We start from the raw sequence: 16,970 nt of genomic DNA on the forward strand, positions 1-16,970 counted from the left end.
AGACAACAAAACAATTGATGGAATTACTGGGAGAAGATTTTCCTGGAGAATGGGTTGCACAAATCTCCATGGATAGTGGTGAAGAAAGGGCTGGAGAAGTGCTCTGCCCAGAGTGATGCTCTTTGAGGAGAAGATGATGAAAACCTTCCAGGCTCTCCCTCCTTCACATTTGCTGCCCCCCTGGCCCGGTCTCTAAAATCATTCACCCGTGAATGCCGAAAAGACCAAGGGCTCCCCACTTGGTGTCATGGTCCTGGAGCTGAGTGGCAGCAGATTGCTGATTCATCTCCCTCACTGGCTTTTGAGGAAGGCCTAAATACTGTCTTTGAACCTTTTCAAGTCCTTTTTCAGCTGGGAAAAACAAAAACAACAACAACAACAACAAAACAAACAAACAAAAACGAAAACAAAAAACACAAAAACACCACAAAAACAAAACACCCCAAAACCCCACCCAAACAAATGCAAAGCCCAGGGCTGGATTTCATCTCTGGCAGCATCTCTGCTCACCTGCCGCTCTGCGAGGTGGCAAAGGATGTGGTTTTTCTCAGGATGCTTTTCAATCAAAAAAACTGGTAGTGCCTCGACTGAGAAACGATCGTGTGCTGCCAGAAAGCCCAAAATCTGGGGCACAGCAGAAAGGACCATCTCTGGTCTGAGATCCCTGTGGTCTTCGCCCATGTTTTGTGTCCATAGAGTGGCAGGAGTGCAAGTTGGGGGGGGCCTTGGTACTTCCAATTCCCAAATATTGGTATTGCTTCTGACCCTTCAAGCAAGCTGTGAGATTTTTGCAAGAATTAACAAAGAAAAAAGTCAAAAAAAACCACCAACCAGCAATGCCCTTCCTCTTTTTCTTGGGCTGGGATGAGGCAACTCCTTCATCAGCTTGGCTGGAAGACAGGGATTGGATTGCTGCTATTGCTGTTTTTCTTAGGAAAAAGGGAAATAGTGTACCTTGTATAAGTATCTAAGAATTAAAATTTATTGGCAGACCAGTAGATGCTTTAACCTGAAATACAACTGCCTCTTCATGCTCCAGTTACAGAAATAACCCAAATCACCTGATTTTTGTTAGGGCTTAGCCAAAAATAGCCCTTTCCTTGGACATTAAGCTCTTTTCCACCCAGCGTGGCGGCATGGTGAGGTTTTCAGCATCCCGTATCCCCTGGAAAGATACAATATTGGTGGTGGAGGTTTGCCAGGACTTACTGTTAAATATTTCAACCTCTCTTCTCTAACTGGTTGTGCCCCTTCCCCTTTTTCACTGATCAAGAGGGTTGGTTACACCACGACTGTGGGTTTAGGCATTGCACAAAGCTTTGCGAAACTGGGACGGGAAGAGAGCGTGTTCCAGTAGAAGGTCAGGGGAGGGCAAGTTATATTTTCGGAGCTTTTTCATCCATCACTGATGTTTTGGCAATAGTAAATGGGCTGAGCCATGAGGTTATAAAGTGCCTGAGCGAGGTTTTAGCTGGTGAGGTTGGGTATGAGTGGCACCACCCATCACCCAGCGCTTTCCAGGGGTGGTGGGGTCCTGTGGTGCTTTATAGGCAGTTCTGCAGGTGTCTGCTCCTTTTTATTTTATTTTGAAACAGGGATAAAAGTTTAAGAGGTGAGGGGACTAGCAGAGAAGGGTGACCAATCAAGCCATCTAGGAAACTCAGCTCCATCCAAGCTGTTGCTTCTTTTCTCCTCTTTTATACCACGGAGTAAGGGATTGAGGGTTTTTTCCAGTGTTCTTCCATGCAGGATTTGCATCATCTAGACTCAAAATGAAGGTGCCTCCGTGTGCTTTCTCGCATTGCTTTACATTTCAACAGCTTCCCTCTCGCAGATCCATTTGAATTCCACCTGGCAGGTCTCCGAGTTGATCCGGTTGGATTTCACCACCCCGCAGCTCTCCAAGTCCATGTTGCCCGAGACCTTGAACCTGATGGAGAGAGAAGAGATGAAGTAGCTCCCCCCCAAAAAGTGCTCCATCCCAAAACCACCCCCACGACGGGGCTCTCCATCTGCAGCTGAGCATCTCCTTGGGCAACACCCACATCAACTGGTCCAAGGGAGCCCTGTCTACCCAGGTCCAGTTTTGAGCACTGATGGGTAAGTGCAGCCCGATCCAGACATGCCTGGTCCCCTCCGTGATGTTGGAGATGAAATCCAGGAGGGGGGTTAGAGAGGATGGTGGGACCAGTCCTCCCAGTGCACGGGTTTTGGACACGATGGACAACCCAACCACCCCAACACAGACCCAGTTTAAATGGAAATGTGGATGATTTATACCCCAGGAGGACCTGGCCACCCATGCTTTTTTGCATTACCATCTCTTCCAGGTCCTGGATGATCGGCATTTGAGCTCTCTGGGCTTCACAGTCCTTCCTGCTCTCGTTCCAAACCCAACTCTTTTTGGACAACCAGTAGCACTTCTCCCCATATGCCATCCAGTTCTTGGGACAGAGCTTGCACTCGCTTTTTGCTGCAGGAAGAGATGGAGAAATGCACTCAAACTTCACAATCTTTGCCCTAAAAATCCGACTCAAAGAGGAGCAACGCTCCTCCATGCTCCCCAGACCAGTATCACCTCCCAGTTTCCCCCGTTTTCTTTCTCCTCCTTGCTCCCAGACCTCTTATTTCCCTGTTGTCTCTTGAACTGGAGGTGCTGGAGGTGGGTTTCTCCCTCCCACCCCCATCAGAAATTTGCCAAGCAACCAAGCCTTGGTCCAGTCCAGTGATCCATCCTTTCTCTCCTGGGATGGAGCTGCCCAAAACCAGCCACGAGTCCTCTCAACCCAAAGAATAACAGAGTTGGATGTTGCTGTTTTTCAGAAGTATTTATTACAGACATGCGTTAGCCCGCAAAAAAACGGGGAGCAGCCAAATCTGGAAGGGCAGGAGAATTCCCACCCCCATTTGACAGGCTGTGAAGGTGACACAGCATGGACAGAGCAAACCAAGGAGATCCATGAACAATCTGCCTGGACTCACAGCAAAGCAGCAAACTCTGCTTTGCCATGGGGTTAATTTACATGTATTTTTAAAATTATTTTCTAATTTTCTTCAGTACAGGGAGCACCGCAGGTACCTGGTAAGTTGTCCCGTGCTGGGTCACCAGAGGTTTTGCTTCAGCTGAGCCAAAGTTGTCTTGAAATGGATGTTGCTGTACTCCTGGGAAAGTACCAAACGGCACCGGTTCGATTTACGATGAGCTTATTGGGTGGGGAATGGGGGGAATTGCAGCGCTGAGTTGAGGAATATTAAATGTATGCTTGTGAGGAGAAAACCAGCCACAAAGGCTGCTGCCCCATGTGTGCAGGAAAGCCCATTTTCTTCATGAAAGTAGAGTTTCTCCTAACTAGTCAAGCAGCAGCTTTCAGCTTCTGCTGTGGCCGAAGGTGTTAGTTCAGTGGCTGACTCAAAACCAAATCATCATTGCCTCTGAAAATTTGTTTGAAGGATGGGTTTCTTGAAAACTTTGTCATATCTGAAGGGACAGAAAAAAAACACAGAGTGCTGGAGGAAACGGCCGTGACCACAGAGAAGTTTGGCACTTGTTTTTCTGCTGGTTTAACATCATTTTGCTGGCCTGAATATATGGGTCGGTGTCTCTGAGGGAACGCTATTCCCACGTGTTGTAGTGACTTAGTGTGTTTGCAAGAGCTGGCCCCAGCTTCAGGTGGGCAAAAATATGACTTTTTTGCAGATGTGCAAGTATCGGTTTCCAAAGGAAACATGCACTTCTCTTTTATTTTAGGCCACTCCTCCTAAATAACCAGTGTTATAAATGGGGGGGTGGTTGGAGCAGGGTGGTTTTTCTAAGGAAAAAGTGTTTCTCAATGTGTTGATCTGTACTTTTGGTAACGTCCCCTCTTGCATGGCACAGATGTGGAGGGAAGGAGGATTAGGGATACCGCACGATGAGATTGAGTTTCTGAGGAAGAACAGCCAATTTTTTGTATGATGGGGCAGTAAAAGGCTGTGGGAGAAAACCAAACCCCCGCCAGTATCAGTGGGAGGTTTTCCCTTCTGGTACTTACCATGGATGCTCAGAAAAATCACAGCTGAGCCCAGGAGGAGGCTCAAGGGCAGCAGCAGCACCACAGCTGCTTTGTACTGACATTGGTGATAGGATGGGCCTGAGGAAAAAACAAAACAAAACAAAACAAAACAAAACAAAACAAAAAAAAAAAAAACATTTTGGACTTTATGGAGAAATTAGAAGTGCTGAGTGATGGAAGAACCGGTCGCAGGCATCAGGGGTGCAGCGCTGGGTATCCCCAGGTGCATCGCCCTTCTTTTGCTAGTGCAGCCTTAAATCTAACCCCGTGCAAAAAAATGGCATAACAAGAGTTGCGCCATCTTGAGCATTGGCCAAAAAAAATGGAGCAGAAATAAAGGAGTAAGGATTGCTAAAGAATTACATTTCTTTGCATTGGTTTCCAGGGTAGGCAAGAGGCAATGGCAGACTGACCATCATTTAGGGAGATGAATCTGGAAGTGCCCAAAGGCTGAAGCATGAAGCTGATGGACAAAATGCCCCCTGAGCCCCTCGTTGAGATTCCTCATGGCTTTTCCCACCTGTGCAGCGATGCTGACTGAGGGGAAAACCCAGGGGAAGGAAAAGGAAAATGAATAGCAAAAATTTTTACTCCCCTCCCCCCCCCAGTTTCTTCTTGTGGCCATTCTGGCCGAGAAGATCGCTGGTAGCTGGGTCCATCAGCTTGGGTGTCAGGTTGGGGTCCTTCACCTTCACTTTGGTCATGATGCTGTAACCTCTGTCGTCCTCCATCGCTGGTGCTGAGTGAGTGATGGATGAAGGAGGGAAGCTTTTATGGGCAGGTGGTTAGGTGAAGCTGGTGGAGGAAGCCCTCCCCGTTCCTCCTGCCACGCCAGCGTAGCCCTTTGCAAAATACAGATTTCTGAGTGGTGGGCCTGGACCTCGGGGTGCCGGGGGCAGCTCGCACGACCTTTCCTTGGGGGGCTGCTGAAGTCTCAGGCTCCTCCTTGTCAAGAAAAAGTTGGAGACACACTCCTGGGAAACATCAGGAACCTCAAGATGGGAAAACATAGGTTCCTAAAGAGGTAAGCATCAGCAATCTTGATCTGGGAGCGCTCGTTCTCCTCTTGAAGACTCATGTCCAATCACGAAGCTGTGCATGTGTTGTTTTTTGTGGTTTGGTGGGTTTTTTTGTTTTTTTTTTTTTTTTTTTTTTTGTTTTATTGCAGCCTGTTCTCAGCTAGGAGAAAACCCAGCTTGTCACCTTGTGTGACTTCCCGGGTCCTGGCCGGGCAGAGTTTGGTGCCTTTTTTTTTTTTTTTTTTTTTTTTTTAATGTGTTGCCTCCACACTTGATGGCATCAAAATCAGCACCGCACCCCAAGTGTTGGCCTCCCAGGAACAGCAATGAAGGGACACCCAAACCTTTGATCCCCATGACCCAGCTTTGAGTCTTAGGGCTTGTGGTTAGAAGAGTTTGGGGCAGGGATGGGACAAGTTAGATCTTGCCTGTCCTGATGGTATTCTCCACAAATACAAAAAGAGGCAGCGAGACCCAAAGCCACTTTACACCTCATGGTCTCACCACCCGCCTCTTGACTCGTCTTCCCTCGTGGAAAGCATCGTGGTCCATGAGGGATTATTTTTCTCCTGGAGTGCTCAGCTTGCAGCTGGACGCTTTGTTGGACGCATCTTCAACGGGTCAAGGTGGATCCCAGGCTCGGGTGTTTGGGTAGGTGACGATGAGCATGGCCACCTGCTCCTTCCCCGGGGACGTGGTGTCTGTGGGCAGGGGACTGGAGCACCCCCCTACACCCTTGGCATGCCGGGGCGGGGGGGTGTCACACCAATCACCCCCAACCATCTTCACCGCCAACACAACCCACGTGAAGATGTCTTGCAGATGGCTAGAGTGGCGTTTAATCCATTTATAATATTGATATGAATTTGGGTTTTCTCCAAATGGGCAGGGTGGGTGGTTTCCCTGGGGAAAAGGGGGGGCCAGCACCAAGGATGCAAAGAGCCTCCCCCACCCCAAAGGTCCCCAATGCTCAAAGAAAGATGGGGACCACGCAGAGCAGGGATGTGTACCTCCCAGCAAGAGTCTGAAGGCAGAAAGTTGGGGGGGGGGGGGGGGGGGGGCTGTGACAACAAGAAATGGTGTGTTGGACTCAAACCCAAATGCATCCCGATAAGAATGAAAATATATCTTGTTCTTCTGGTAATCATCCTTCCTGCACCTTTCCCTGTGCACCCCAAGAAGAGCCCGACCCCCTATCACCCATCACACTGGGCAGGCAACCTCCATTTTGGTGAGAAATGAAGGAATTATCATTCCTGTGAGGAACGGGGGTGATCCAGAATCTGGTCAGCATCAATCAAGCGTGTTGTCCCCAAGTGAAAATAATCCTTTTTTTTGGGGGGAGGACAGAAGATGCTATTTGAGGCAGCCAAGCAGACGTTGTGTGTCTGTGGTGAGATCATGTCCCCTGTCCTGGGTTGAGTGAGTGGTGGAGTTTTTTGGTGGCAGGGGAGGGGGCTATCGGGGCGGCCCCCTGTGGGAAGCTTCTCGAAGCTCCCCCAGCTCCACGTCAGCTCCACTTCTGTTTGGGAAATTGAGCCCATCAGCTGCGCCTCTGCGATAACGTATTTAAGAAGGGACGTGGTGAGGAGCAGTGGGACTGGTGAGGAGGAGTTGCTGCAGCTGCGTGAACACCAAGGTCAGTGGAGGAACGGAGGAAGAAAGGAGGGGGGAGGTGTGCTGGAGCAGAGACCCCCCTGTATCCTGTGGGGAGACGGCAGGGCGGCCCCCCCCTGCCACCCATGGAGAGCAACGGTGGAGCAGACATTGATTTATGGCCTGTGGCTCCTGCTCGGAATAATCAAGGTTCTGTGTCCGAAGAAGGCCGGGGTCTTGTGGGAAAAGGCAGCCCCGCTGCTGTAATTCAGTGCTGGGAGGATTGCAGCATGTGGGGGAGTCCCACGCCGGAGCAGCTCGGGAAGGGCTGCAGCCGTGGGAGGGAATCCAGTCGGAGGAAGTTAGTGACCCATGACGGAGCAGTGTGGGGAACGCTGCGGCCTGTGGGAGGGACTCATGTCAGAGAAAGTTTGTGGAGGACTGTTTGCTGTGAGAGGGGGACCACGATGGAGCAGGAGGAACAAGTTCTGGACACTCCCCTCACCGAAGATGAAGGAAGTGGCAGCGCTGCCTGCACCCCCCATTCCCTGCCCCTGCGCCCCTGGGGGAGGAGGTAGAGATATCGGGAGCAGAGCTGAGCTTGGGAAGAAGGGAGGGGTGGGGGGAAGGTGTGCTCAAGATGTGGCAATGCTTCTCACTGCCCTACTCTGTTATGTGGTGTTAGTGTCTGTAATAAATGTATGTTCTTTTTTTCTTCCCCTAACGAGTCTGCCTTTTGCTCGTTCCCATAAAGGGGGATTTTTCCCCATCCCAGTCCTATCTCGAACCCCAAGCCTGGCTCTCTGTCCCTTCTCATTGCCGGAGGGGAAGGGAGAGAGAGGTGCTGCCTTGTGGTTGGCTGCCGCCCAGGCCTAAACCACAACATCTCCAGACATCAAAAGTTTATCCCTGTGGTGACAACATGGGGGCTTTCCCAGGGCACCTCAGTCTCCCCACGCTTTTTCTCACCACCTTCAATCCTCCTCCTCCTCCTGTTCCTCCCCAAGGACTTTTTGCACTGGATTTAAACTCCCATCCTGCACCTCCTTCTCCTTGGAACATTTTTTCATCCTTCTGGACTGTTTTTCCTTCAAGCTTGGTTTGGGTTTGTGTTTTTCTGGTGTTTTGACTTTTTTTTTTTTTTTTTTTTTCCCCCTTCCGCCTGGCATCTCAGCATATTGGTTTTTCCCCTGCAGCAGCATGATGATTCAGAGCCACATTAGCCCAGTCTGAGCTTGCCTTTGCCTGCAAACCATTTCAAACCAGTCCTCAGGAGCTGCCAGAGTGGGTGAGAAACTGCAACCCTTTGAGGGGGGGGCAAGGTGCCTTTAGCAGCACCCACCTACAGGCTTCTTAAAAATCCCCCCTCAGCGGGATTTATTCAGCAAAAACCATGACGGAAAAAAAAAAAAAAAAAAATTTATGTGTTTGGAACCTCTTAAGCATAAAGCTTAAAACAACCGCTGGTTTCTTGGAGTGGTCCTTCACCCCTTTGCCTTGATTGTGAGCCTGAAGTTGCATCCCAAATTATAAGGTGAGGCTGTGCAGTGTGTTTTGCCCACTGGGGGAGCGCGTCGTCCCGTCCCGCCCTGCACCCCACGAGACTCAAGCGACGTCTGGAAGTTCCTCACAGCCTGGGTATGCTCTGCAGGCAAGGTAAGCTCTGGGAAAATAAAGATTTTTGTTGTTGTTGCTATGTGGAGTCGTTGCGGGTGGCTGAGTCAGTACCGGCTGGAGCGATGCTGGGGCGGGATGGGCATGACCCGCCTCCCCCTGAGAGAGGGCTCGTGTTTTGTGGGGCTAAAATAATCAGCTGGCTATATTAAGCCAGGGGGGAAGAAAGCCAACCCTCCAAATCATTATTTTTCAACTGGTTTTATCGAAGCATTTGCTACTAAGGGTGTCCTGGGTCCCCTGCCTATATTACTGTGGGTTTTTTTGAGTTTCTGGATGTGTTTTTCAGCTGGTTTTTAATTTTTTTCCTCTCTGTTTTGCTGCTCTGTAAGCCTTCTTCAGTGGTGATTTTTTTTCTGCCCCTGCTAGCTAACAGGGTTGCTTTCTCTGGAAGGGAATTAAGAAAATCATGGGGGAAAGAGGGAAATAATTGTGTAATAAAAATGACTTACATTTCTTTGCATTCAGTGGACTTAATAGTGGTTTCGGGGGAGCTGGAGCAAACTGACTGGAAACCACAGTGGGCTTGGGAGGGATAAAACCAGGGCAGGAGCTCGGGCTGCCCTGTGTGATCTCTTAATTTGGCAGGGGGTGGGCTGTGAAAAACATGAACCTCCTTGGGGTCTTTTTTAAGGGACTTTTGAATTTTTACGTGTCGCTACAAAGCAGAACCGAAGCTTTCTGTTCGAAATAAAGAAAGTGAAAGCTTGGTCTGCAGAATTTTTTATTTTTTTTTTTTATTTCCTGGAACCCGCTTCGGTCAATACTCTTGTTTTTCAACTAGTAGCTCAACCCTTTGGCAGTGCTCCCAAGAGAGCAAACAGAGTTGGGGCTTTGTTCCACGGAGTTTTAGGCACCTCCAGCCCCCAGCCCACACTTGTTACGGCTTTTTCTCTTTCCTAGTACCAACTTTAACCCTTAAACCTGCTTCTGCAACGCAATATCCGAGCACACCTTCAAGCCCTGAATTTCTCCTCCTGCAAATCTCCTGTGCCTTTGCACTTTGTCCTATTCTGTTTACCAACAACTCGAACCTGCCCTGAATGTGACTTTAGAGCTTATTCCCGGAACAAAAAGTTCTACTTGTCGCAAGCCCAGCTGGCTTTGTAGGCGTTTATGTGTTTATTTTTGAATTCTAAAATACACAGGACCCAGAGGAGGAATAACAGCTGCTGTGCTATGCTAGCTTGCATATGGGGAAATGACCCCTCCCTTTGCTCTAGACAAGGGCGGCCGCTGGAGGAACAGAGATAACTTCTTATCTCAAATATGTTGCAGCAGCTGCCAAACATGCAACTCAATAGGAAAGTTTTTTTGCTAAAGCCAGCTTCCTTCCCTCCTGTTTCTGGGGGGAGTACTGAACAACAAGCTCAGCTTCCGTCTGTCAGGGAGTTTGCTTCCTCGCTGCAGCAACAGTTTCTAACTTGTGTCCCCTCATAAATACCTAATCTCCGTTTAGACTAGATAAAAGTTTATATTTTTCTTTTAATATCTTTGAATAGTGAAACTCCTTCTAAACTTCTTTTTCTAGTCCTTTTTTCCTCCTCTCTCCTGTTTTTTTCTCTTTTAAAAATATTTTTTCTTCTCTTTTTAGTTCTCCTCTTCTCTTTTTTGTTCTCCCCTTCTCTTTTGTGTCCTCCCCTCCTTTTCCCTGTCCTCCCCTCCTTTTCCCTGTTCTCCCCTCCTTTTCCCTGTTCTCCCCTTCTTTACCCTGTTCCCCCCTTCTCTTTTTTGTTCCCCCCTTCTCTTTTTTGTTCCCCCCTTCTCTTTTTTGTCCTCCCCTTCTCTTCTCTTTTCACCACCTCTCACTTTGTCCTCCTTTCTGTTTTTCTCTCCCTTCCGATGTGTTTTTAGCACAGGACAAACGTGCTCCTCTGCCATAACTTCCCATGGTATAGAGGCTCCGGACAGCTCGATGGGATCTTGCAAATTCGGGAGGTATGGCTGGCTGCAGATTTTCTCGGCTTTTTCCTTGTTAACACGCAGCCTGAGCCACGGTCTCCACGGACACCGGTGGATGTAAGCCTCTGGGTTGAGCACTTCTCTGCTCGGGATGGGGAGAGGATCCCAAAATCCGAATTCTTCAGAGCAAGATGAAGTGTTGAACAGCTACCAAGACACAGAGAAAGATTGCAAATGGGGTAAAGTCGGGAAAAAACCAATGCTTGGGGTGAGGGCACGGGGTGGGAAGAGCGTCTTGCTCCAGTGGAGCACTGGTGGGATGGGGATGGAACTTTCGGGTGGGCGCAGGCCAACCCAGGTGCATAGGCGCTAAAGTTCAGGATGTGGCCACTTTCAAAGGCTGAAAAGCCCTAAATCCGTCTCCAGGTTCTCAAACACACATCAGTGCCTCTGAAGGTCACCCGTCTGCTCTCCCTGCCTTGCGGGCAGCCTCTGCAAGCTCTCCCCACACCCCCAAGTCCCCCAAAAGATCCTTCTCCCGGCTGGAGCTCAGGATGGACTGAGGATCCAGCAGGAAAAAGGCAAAGGAGTGGGGGGATGTCCCAGCCCACACCTTCTCCTGCTCTTCCCTCCCCCAGGGTCTGGCGCCAAGAAGTCAGACCGGGAAAGGTCCCAGTCCTCACGGGTTTTCATCCCTGTGTGTGTGGTGCTGGTCCTCATCATCTTCATCCTGCTGGTGGCCTTGACAGGTGAGTCCCATCCAGGCATCCCCCTCCCTTGGGGAGGAATTCGGGCCAGGTACCCCTTTTTGGGGGAACGGGGGAGATCCCGGGGTTTCCCCAGCATTAAGGGGTGCTCCCCAAGCAAAGCACCATGTCTGCTTCGGGGGGGGGGGAAGCCCTTTTTTCCCTAAACTGTGATCCAGACATCCTGGCTCCTCGCTCAGTCACACCATTCCTTTTTCCAAGGGCATCATCCCCAATTTCACCCCTGCAGCTCCTAGGAAAACAAGAATAAATCCCATTTTCCTGCTTTTTAGGGCTGCCCACGCACCTCACTCAGCTTTCTCTTTTTCAGTTGTCCGTTTGGGATCCCATTCGCCTCACCCGCAGTTCTCCCACGTGTGCCCAGACACCTGGATTGGTTTCCAAGGGAAATGCTATTATTTTTCTAAATCTGAGAGCAATTGGACCACCAGTCAGGAAAACTGTGAGGCCCTGGGAGCTTCCCTGGCCCTCCTGAACACCGTGGATGAACTGGTAAGAACTGTGTTTGAGCCTCTGTGCTAGCACCAGGATGGGAAACTTGAAAAAAAATAACCAAAGAGACCAAAAGAAGCCCACAAAGACCCCAGAGCAAAATCCTGCTTGGCCCCTAATTGCACCCAGTGCTGTAGCCAGGAGCAGATGCCTTGGGCAAAGCACCATCTCTGGGTGGGGTGATGGACACAGGGGGAAAAGAGGAGGTGGGGAAGGCAAGACGAGCTAAAACACAGTGTTTCTTTGCTTCAAAGACCTTCATTAGACGTTATAAAGGCGAAGCTAACCATTGGTTTGGGCTGCGGAAGAAGGATGATGAGTGGTGGTGGACCAACGGCACGGCCCTCAACAACTGGTTGGTCCCTCTGCCCGTGTTGGGTGCTTGGGGATGGCAACAGGGGCAGGTTTCCCTCTTGGTGTGGTTTGAAATGGCCTTGGGGGGTTGTTGCATTCCTCCTTCCCCCCCTTGGATGGGATTTCTCAGAGGGATGACCCGTCCTGGGCTGGGGACCTTCTCCTGCCACCGTGTCCAAGCAGCTCCTGGCTTTCCATGGGAGGTTTGGGAGGAACCAAGGATGTTCCACACCAATCCCCTATTAGATACCCTCAGCCAAACGCTACCCTTCCTCTCCTAGAGAGGAAATCCCAGCTTTTTGCAATTTTTTGGGGGTAGATTTCTTCTTTTCTTCCTTTTCTCGCTCTCCTGAGCGTGTCGGTGTTGCAGGTTTGAGGTGCGGGGTGGTGGGTCCTGTGCGTACCTGAACGAGGAGAGGATCAGCTCGTCCCTGTGCCACACCAAGAAGAACTGGCTCTGCAGCAGACCCGACGACTATGTCCTCTGGAAGCAAAAAGCATATCCATCATAAAAGACCCCACAAAAAAAGAGCTTCATCCCAATTCTCTGACCAGCAGGTGAAACAGATCCAAGGATGGCTTTGTTTGGTAAAACCTTACATCTTACTCGAGCACCAACATTTATGAGTTTGTATTTTTATAAGCTTTTCTGCTCAGACCATCTAGACTATAATCGATTCATCCTTGCTGCCAAATCACTGCATCAGAAAAAGCTTATTAGATATTTCCTGTGTGCTTTTCAAAGCAGAGTTTTGCCTCTAAGCCAGTCAGGTCCATAAGCTAAGCACTTGAGTTGAAGTGATTTTAACAAAGAGATTTTCTTGCTGTTGGAAGGGGATGGAAAAAGGTAGGGAGGGAATTTGGTAAAATGGTGGATTTGGATGGGCTTGGAATATTGTGCAGTTTTTTTTTTAAATAAAAGAATAACCAACCAACCAACCAAAAAAAAAAAAAAAGGAAAAATGAAAAAATGAAAACAACCAATCAACTCTCGCCCCCCCAAATCAAAATCCAACCTGCCCCAAAAAAACTCAAACCCAAAAAACCTCAAACCCAAAAAACCTCAAACCCAAACAAACAAAAAATCCCCAACACCAAAAATAATCTGAAATCAAGACCAAAAAACCCCAAAAGACAAAAAAAGCCCCACTCCAACCCCCTAAAATCGTCACTAAACCCCAGCTGCCTGCACCCGTCCACGCGCTGATGCTCGCAGCTGCACCCCGGGAGCTGCAAACCCTTGACCGCCGCCATCGCTCATGAAAACTTTTCTTAATTAAACTTCACAATATTTGCAATACATTTAACGCCACCCCACACTCTTGTTTGTAAGTCTGTGATGTTTCAACAAACCGAAGCGAACCAGTTTTATACGTTTTTATTGATGCTGTAGCTCTAGCAACCCAGTGTCCAGGGCACAGATGTTTCTGGTTTCCCAGTCCCCCCCACCACCCAAAATATTGTCCTGACCTGTGTGGGAAATGCATTTGCAAAACCCTGAAACCTCTTGCAGAGCTGTTACGGTGAGGACGGGACTGGCTTCACCCCAAATATTGGCCAGCAAGCGTCTCGTAGACCGGGCGTTTCGGGATGGGCACATGTCAGAAAGAGGCATCGCATTTTTCCTCAGCTCCTGCCATCGATGGGGAGAGCTGGAAAGGGTCTTTCTGGCAAACCCACTGGTGCTCGCCGTCGCAGATATCGACCTCCAACGCCCCGTCTTTCAGTGTCCCGCACCCCTCATTCATCTCCTGCAGGGTGGTGAACCTGCAGAAGACAAATTTGATTGCTCCAAAGGAGCAAACTCTTCCAGGCTCGCAGAAAAGGGGAGGTGGGGGGGGGGGTTTCTCCTGCCTTTTTTTCCGCCCCGTCTCATCGTGCTAACAAAACCCAAAAGTTTTCTCGCTGGCAGGCGGCCCAGATTTGCGTACGGGCGGTCGTGTTTTGCAGTGAGGTCTGCAAGGAGCGCGCGTGGGCCGGTAAAAGCCGCGTTGGGTTGCGTGGGTGTGGTGGGAGGTGTTGGGTTACCGTGCTCAACAAACCCAACTCTTGGTTTGCGAAGGGTTGGAGGGGGGAACACGAGACCGTTGCATAGCCAGCGAAACCTTGGAGGGACGGGTTGGGGCACACACCAGGCCTGAAATGGAGCAAGGTTGGTTTTTCTGCCAGCGCGCTGTGGCCACACTCACATACTGGTGTTGAAGGGGGTGTTGTCCACCCATCTCCACTTCGAGTGGGACGAGAGCAATCCAATCCACACCGGCTGCGTGCCTCCGCCCGTTACATTCCTGATGTACTCCTGGGAAATCGAGGTGACACCGACATCTCCATCTGAGCTCCACATCCCTCCCCTTCCTCCCGTGTCACAGCGGGGTTGGGGCGCGGGGACACAGAGGGGATTTAGGGGGGTGATTCAGCCTTTTTTCTTCCCGGTCACTTCTTAGGAGACATCGGAGCAGGAGATGGGCGAGAGGCACCGTTGCATCTCCAAACCCTCCCGCTGCCAGGCACTTTTTGCTCCCCTGCCCACCTAAAAAAAAAAGGACTTTCTGGCCCTTTTCAAACCTTCTCTTCTGTATTTACCTTTTCTTTCTTGTCCCGGAGCACTACCAAGTGAGACCCCTGATTTTTGCAGCCTTTCTTGCCTTGATTCCAGTTCCCCTTTTCCTTGGAAAGCTGGTAGCATCTGTCCCCGTGGAGCCGCCAATCCTGGGGACATAATTTGCAGCCAGAACAGGCTGAAGAAGAGCAAGAGCCATGAGACAACCCAAAGAGTGGCCAAAGTCTTCCCCAACCCCCAGCTGAAAGGCACTGAGGGCTTTTCCATCCCAAGCCCCGGTTCTTTCCCCATCCTTGAGGGTTTTTCCACCCCGTTTTTCCTTAGTTACTAGAAAGCAGGACCGTGGTTGGGTGACCACGAGGACACGAGTGGCTGGTTGGGATGGAGGAAGGGTGGTGAGGAACTTCCTCCCTAGGGTTGGTCCTGCTCCTCCACGTATGTCAAAAAAAAAAAAAAAGAAATATTTCCTTGCAACACTTTGCCAAATAATCCTTGGTGGACCAACAACTTGCATCCCCAAGGGCAGCTTGGTGAATGAAGCGGCGGAGGAAACCCCATCGAAGGTCCCACCTGAGCATTCCCTTGGGTGGGAAGGGGTTTTACCTGCGGGGCTTTTGCACCGGGGCTGGCAGAAATACCGCATCAGGGCTGAAATCACGCATCGCTCCGTGTGGTTCCTTCCCTGGGTCTCACCACCGTCTTGCCAGGGAGCGTTTGTCCCCGTTCGCCACAGAGAGCCCTGAAAAACTTGGAGGAATGACCCCAGGGTGAGATGTTACGTCCATTCGGGGATGAAACCACCCCCCCCAAAAAAAACCCAAGTAGGGCTGGGTTTGATTTTGTGAGACCCTTCTTTTTCTTCCCATTTAATTAAACCAGCCTGAAACCCGTGGCTTATATCCTGCCCCCTTGCTTAAAAGCTACGGGGATAGTCCAGCTTTCCTTCGGAGAGGGTTCACTCTTGGTGGGTGACACATCTTGTTGCCGTCTCCATGGGGCAACCTTGTCCCTTCCAAAGGCTGCAATAAAACCCGACTCCCCCTCCAAGCTCACTCGCCGGCATTTGAGACGTAGATAAGAGCAAGTTACTCACCCTGCACGCTCAGCACCACCACCAGCACCAGCAGGACGAGGTGCCCCAGCCCGCCGACTTTGAGGAGGACTCCATGCCACCACGGGCACAAGGCAGGAGCTGAAAGACCCCACGCAAATAAAATTGCACATTTTCATGTGAAAAAGCTGGGGGTTTTAGAGGAGGGGGGAGGGGAAAAAAAAAAAAAAAAAAAAAAAAAAAGCCCCTTCTGTCAAGCCAGTGAGTTTGAGCAGAAGTTTCCAGCTGCTTTTCTTCCTCCAAAAATATAAGTCACCACCGAGGAGGTCTAGAGGTTGGATGGAGAAGTGAGGACAACACGGAAGGGTGTTTTGTTTTTTTTTTTTTTCAGGTGGTGGAGGGGCTGCAAGTAGCCTCCGGGGGAGCCTTGGGTGCCCAACAGTGGAGCGTAGCAGTCCTGAAACCGTCTGAGACTAGATGAATTTCTGAATTTTTCGGCTTGATTTAGAACAGGCGAAACCCGCCTGCGGTGGAGCTGGGAGCCGGCGGGACGCGGGTCTCTCCAGCCCTCGTCTCCACCAGGATCCCAGTCACGGTCCCAGCAGCTTTGCTTTCCAACAAGGCGCGTTGGCTCGCGTTGGGCTTCTTGGGACCCTTTTTTTTTTGCCGCCAAAAGAAGCAAAACTGTTCAACCCCCAAAGTTTGCAAGCTTCCCTCTCCCCCATCCGTGGTTCCCCCCCCCCCCCCCCCAAATCCCACCTTACAGGACGCTTCGTCCATCCGACATTCTCCAGGGATCTTGGAAACCTCAACAACATGGGGGTGAAGAAGCAAGCAACCCCAAAAGCTTGAAATAAGCATTTTTTTCCCCCAAAATAGGACTTACCGCGACACTTCTGGGCCGGAGAAAAACCATCTCCAGGACGCCTTAAATCAGCATAAACTATTTCCCCAGCCATGACCAGCTCAGAAAATTGCAAGAGCGTCCCAAGAGTGAAAAGCGTTCTTGGGCAACGTCCTGCCTTATGACCGATGCGCTTGCGCCTGCGTCTAGCCCCAGGAAATGGCATTGGCTGGGCCTTTTATCTGCGTTTTTTTTTTTTTTTTTCCCCTGAAATATATATATCCTATAGCCTTTCCTTGTAAATTAAAGCCAGTGAGGGTGTAGGTGTCCTGGAGACAGGAGGAGGTCGCGTATCTAGAGGCATCAGAAAAACCTACGCGTTCAATGATTGTGCCAAGCAGCCGCGAAAACATGCAGAGTTGCAAAAAAAAAAAATTAAAAAGGCCTTTAAATAAGGTTTTTGAGGGTCAGGCTGAAGCTTATCAGGGTCTGGATCAGCATGGCCAGAGGCAGATAATCAGCTGAGGAGGAGATGGGTGATATTTGGTATTTCCTCCCCAGAATATTGGCTGTGAGTGGTTTGAAATGGCTTTTCCTTCATGTGGCTTTTTCTGCTTTGACACGAGAGTTGGGCCCCGGTTTGTCCCGTGGTGGGGGAG

The 16,970-nt window shown here is 50.1% G+C and overlaps 2 protein-coding genes across 10 annotated transcripts; one reads left to right on the forward strand and one right to left on the reverse strand.

Annotated features, from left to right (window-relative positions):
* Positions 1 to 7,938: 7,938 nt before the first annotated feature.
* Positions 7,939 to 13,173, forward strand: LOC104363803 (C-type lectin domain family 2 member D). Of its 4 annotated transcripts, none has more exons than XM_032989855.2 (6): positions 7,939 to 8,323; positions 10,196 to 10,482; positions 10,882 to 10,992; positions 11,321 to 11,502; positions 11,757 to 11,857; positions 12,227 to 13,173. In XM_032989855.2, the coding sequence occupies exons 2-6, from the start codon at positions 10,395 to 10,397 to the stop codon at positions 12,366 to 12,368; spliced, it is 624 nt and encodes a 207-aa protein (XP_032845746.2). In that variant the 5' UTR covers positions 7,939 to 8,323; positions 10,196 to 10,394; the 3' UTR covers positions 12,369 to 13,173. The 4 variants fall into 4 exon arrangements, with proteins under 4 accessions (XP_032845746.2, XP_032845747.2, XP_032845748.2 ...); XM_032989856.2 differs by having other exon boundaries at positions 10,328 to 10,482; XM_032989857.2 differs by lacking the exon at positions 7,939 to 8,323 and adding an exon at positions 9,682 to 9,805 and having other exon boundaries at positions 10,328 to 10,482.
* Positions 13,174 to 13,219: 46 nt separating this feature from the next.
* Positions 13,220 to 16,953, reverse strand: LOC116960911 (killer cell lectin-like receptor subfamily B member 1B allele C). Of its 6 annotated transcripts, none has more exons than XM_032989848.2 (6): positions 16,354 to 16,953; positions 15,510 to 15,608; positions 15,020 to 15,163; positions 14,440 to 14,565; positions 14,050 to 14,155; positions 13,220 to 13,623 (listed from the first exon to the last, which is right to left on the reverse strand). In XM_032989848.2, exons 1-6 carry the CDS (start codon positions 16,535 to 16,537, stop codon positions 13,458 to 13,460), a joined length of 825 nt encoding a protein of 274 aa, XP_032845739.2. In that variant the 5' UTR covers positions 16,538 to 16,953; the 3' UTR covers positions 13,220 to 13,457. The 6 variants fall into 6 exon arrangements, with proteins under 6 accessions (XP_032845739.2, XP_032845738.2, XP_032845742.2 ...); XM_032989847.2 differs by having other exon boundaries at positions 14,046 to 14,155; positions 14,440 to 14,594; XM_032989851.2 differs by having other exon boundaries at positions 13,494 to 13,623; positions 14,046 to 14,155.
* Positions 16,954 to 16,970: the final 17 nt, after the last annotated feature.

The sequence above is a fragment of the Tyto alba genome, unplaced genomic scaffold (genome assembly GCF_018691265.1).
Source record: "Tyto alba isolate M040663 unplaced genomic scaffold, T.alba_DEE_v4.0 Super-Scaffold_100000100064, whole genome shotgun sequence".
Lineage (NCBI taxonomy): Eukaryota > Metazoa > Chordata > Aves > Strigiformes > Tytonidae > Tyto > Tyto alba.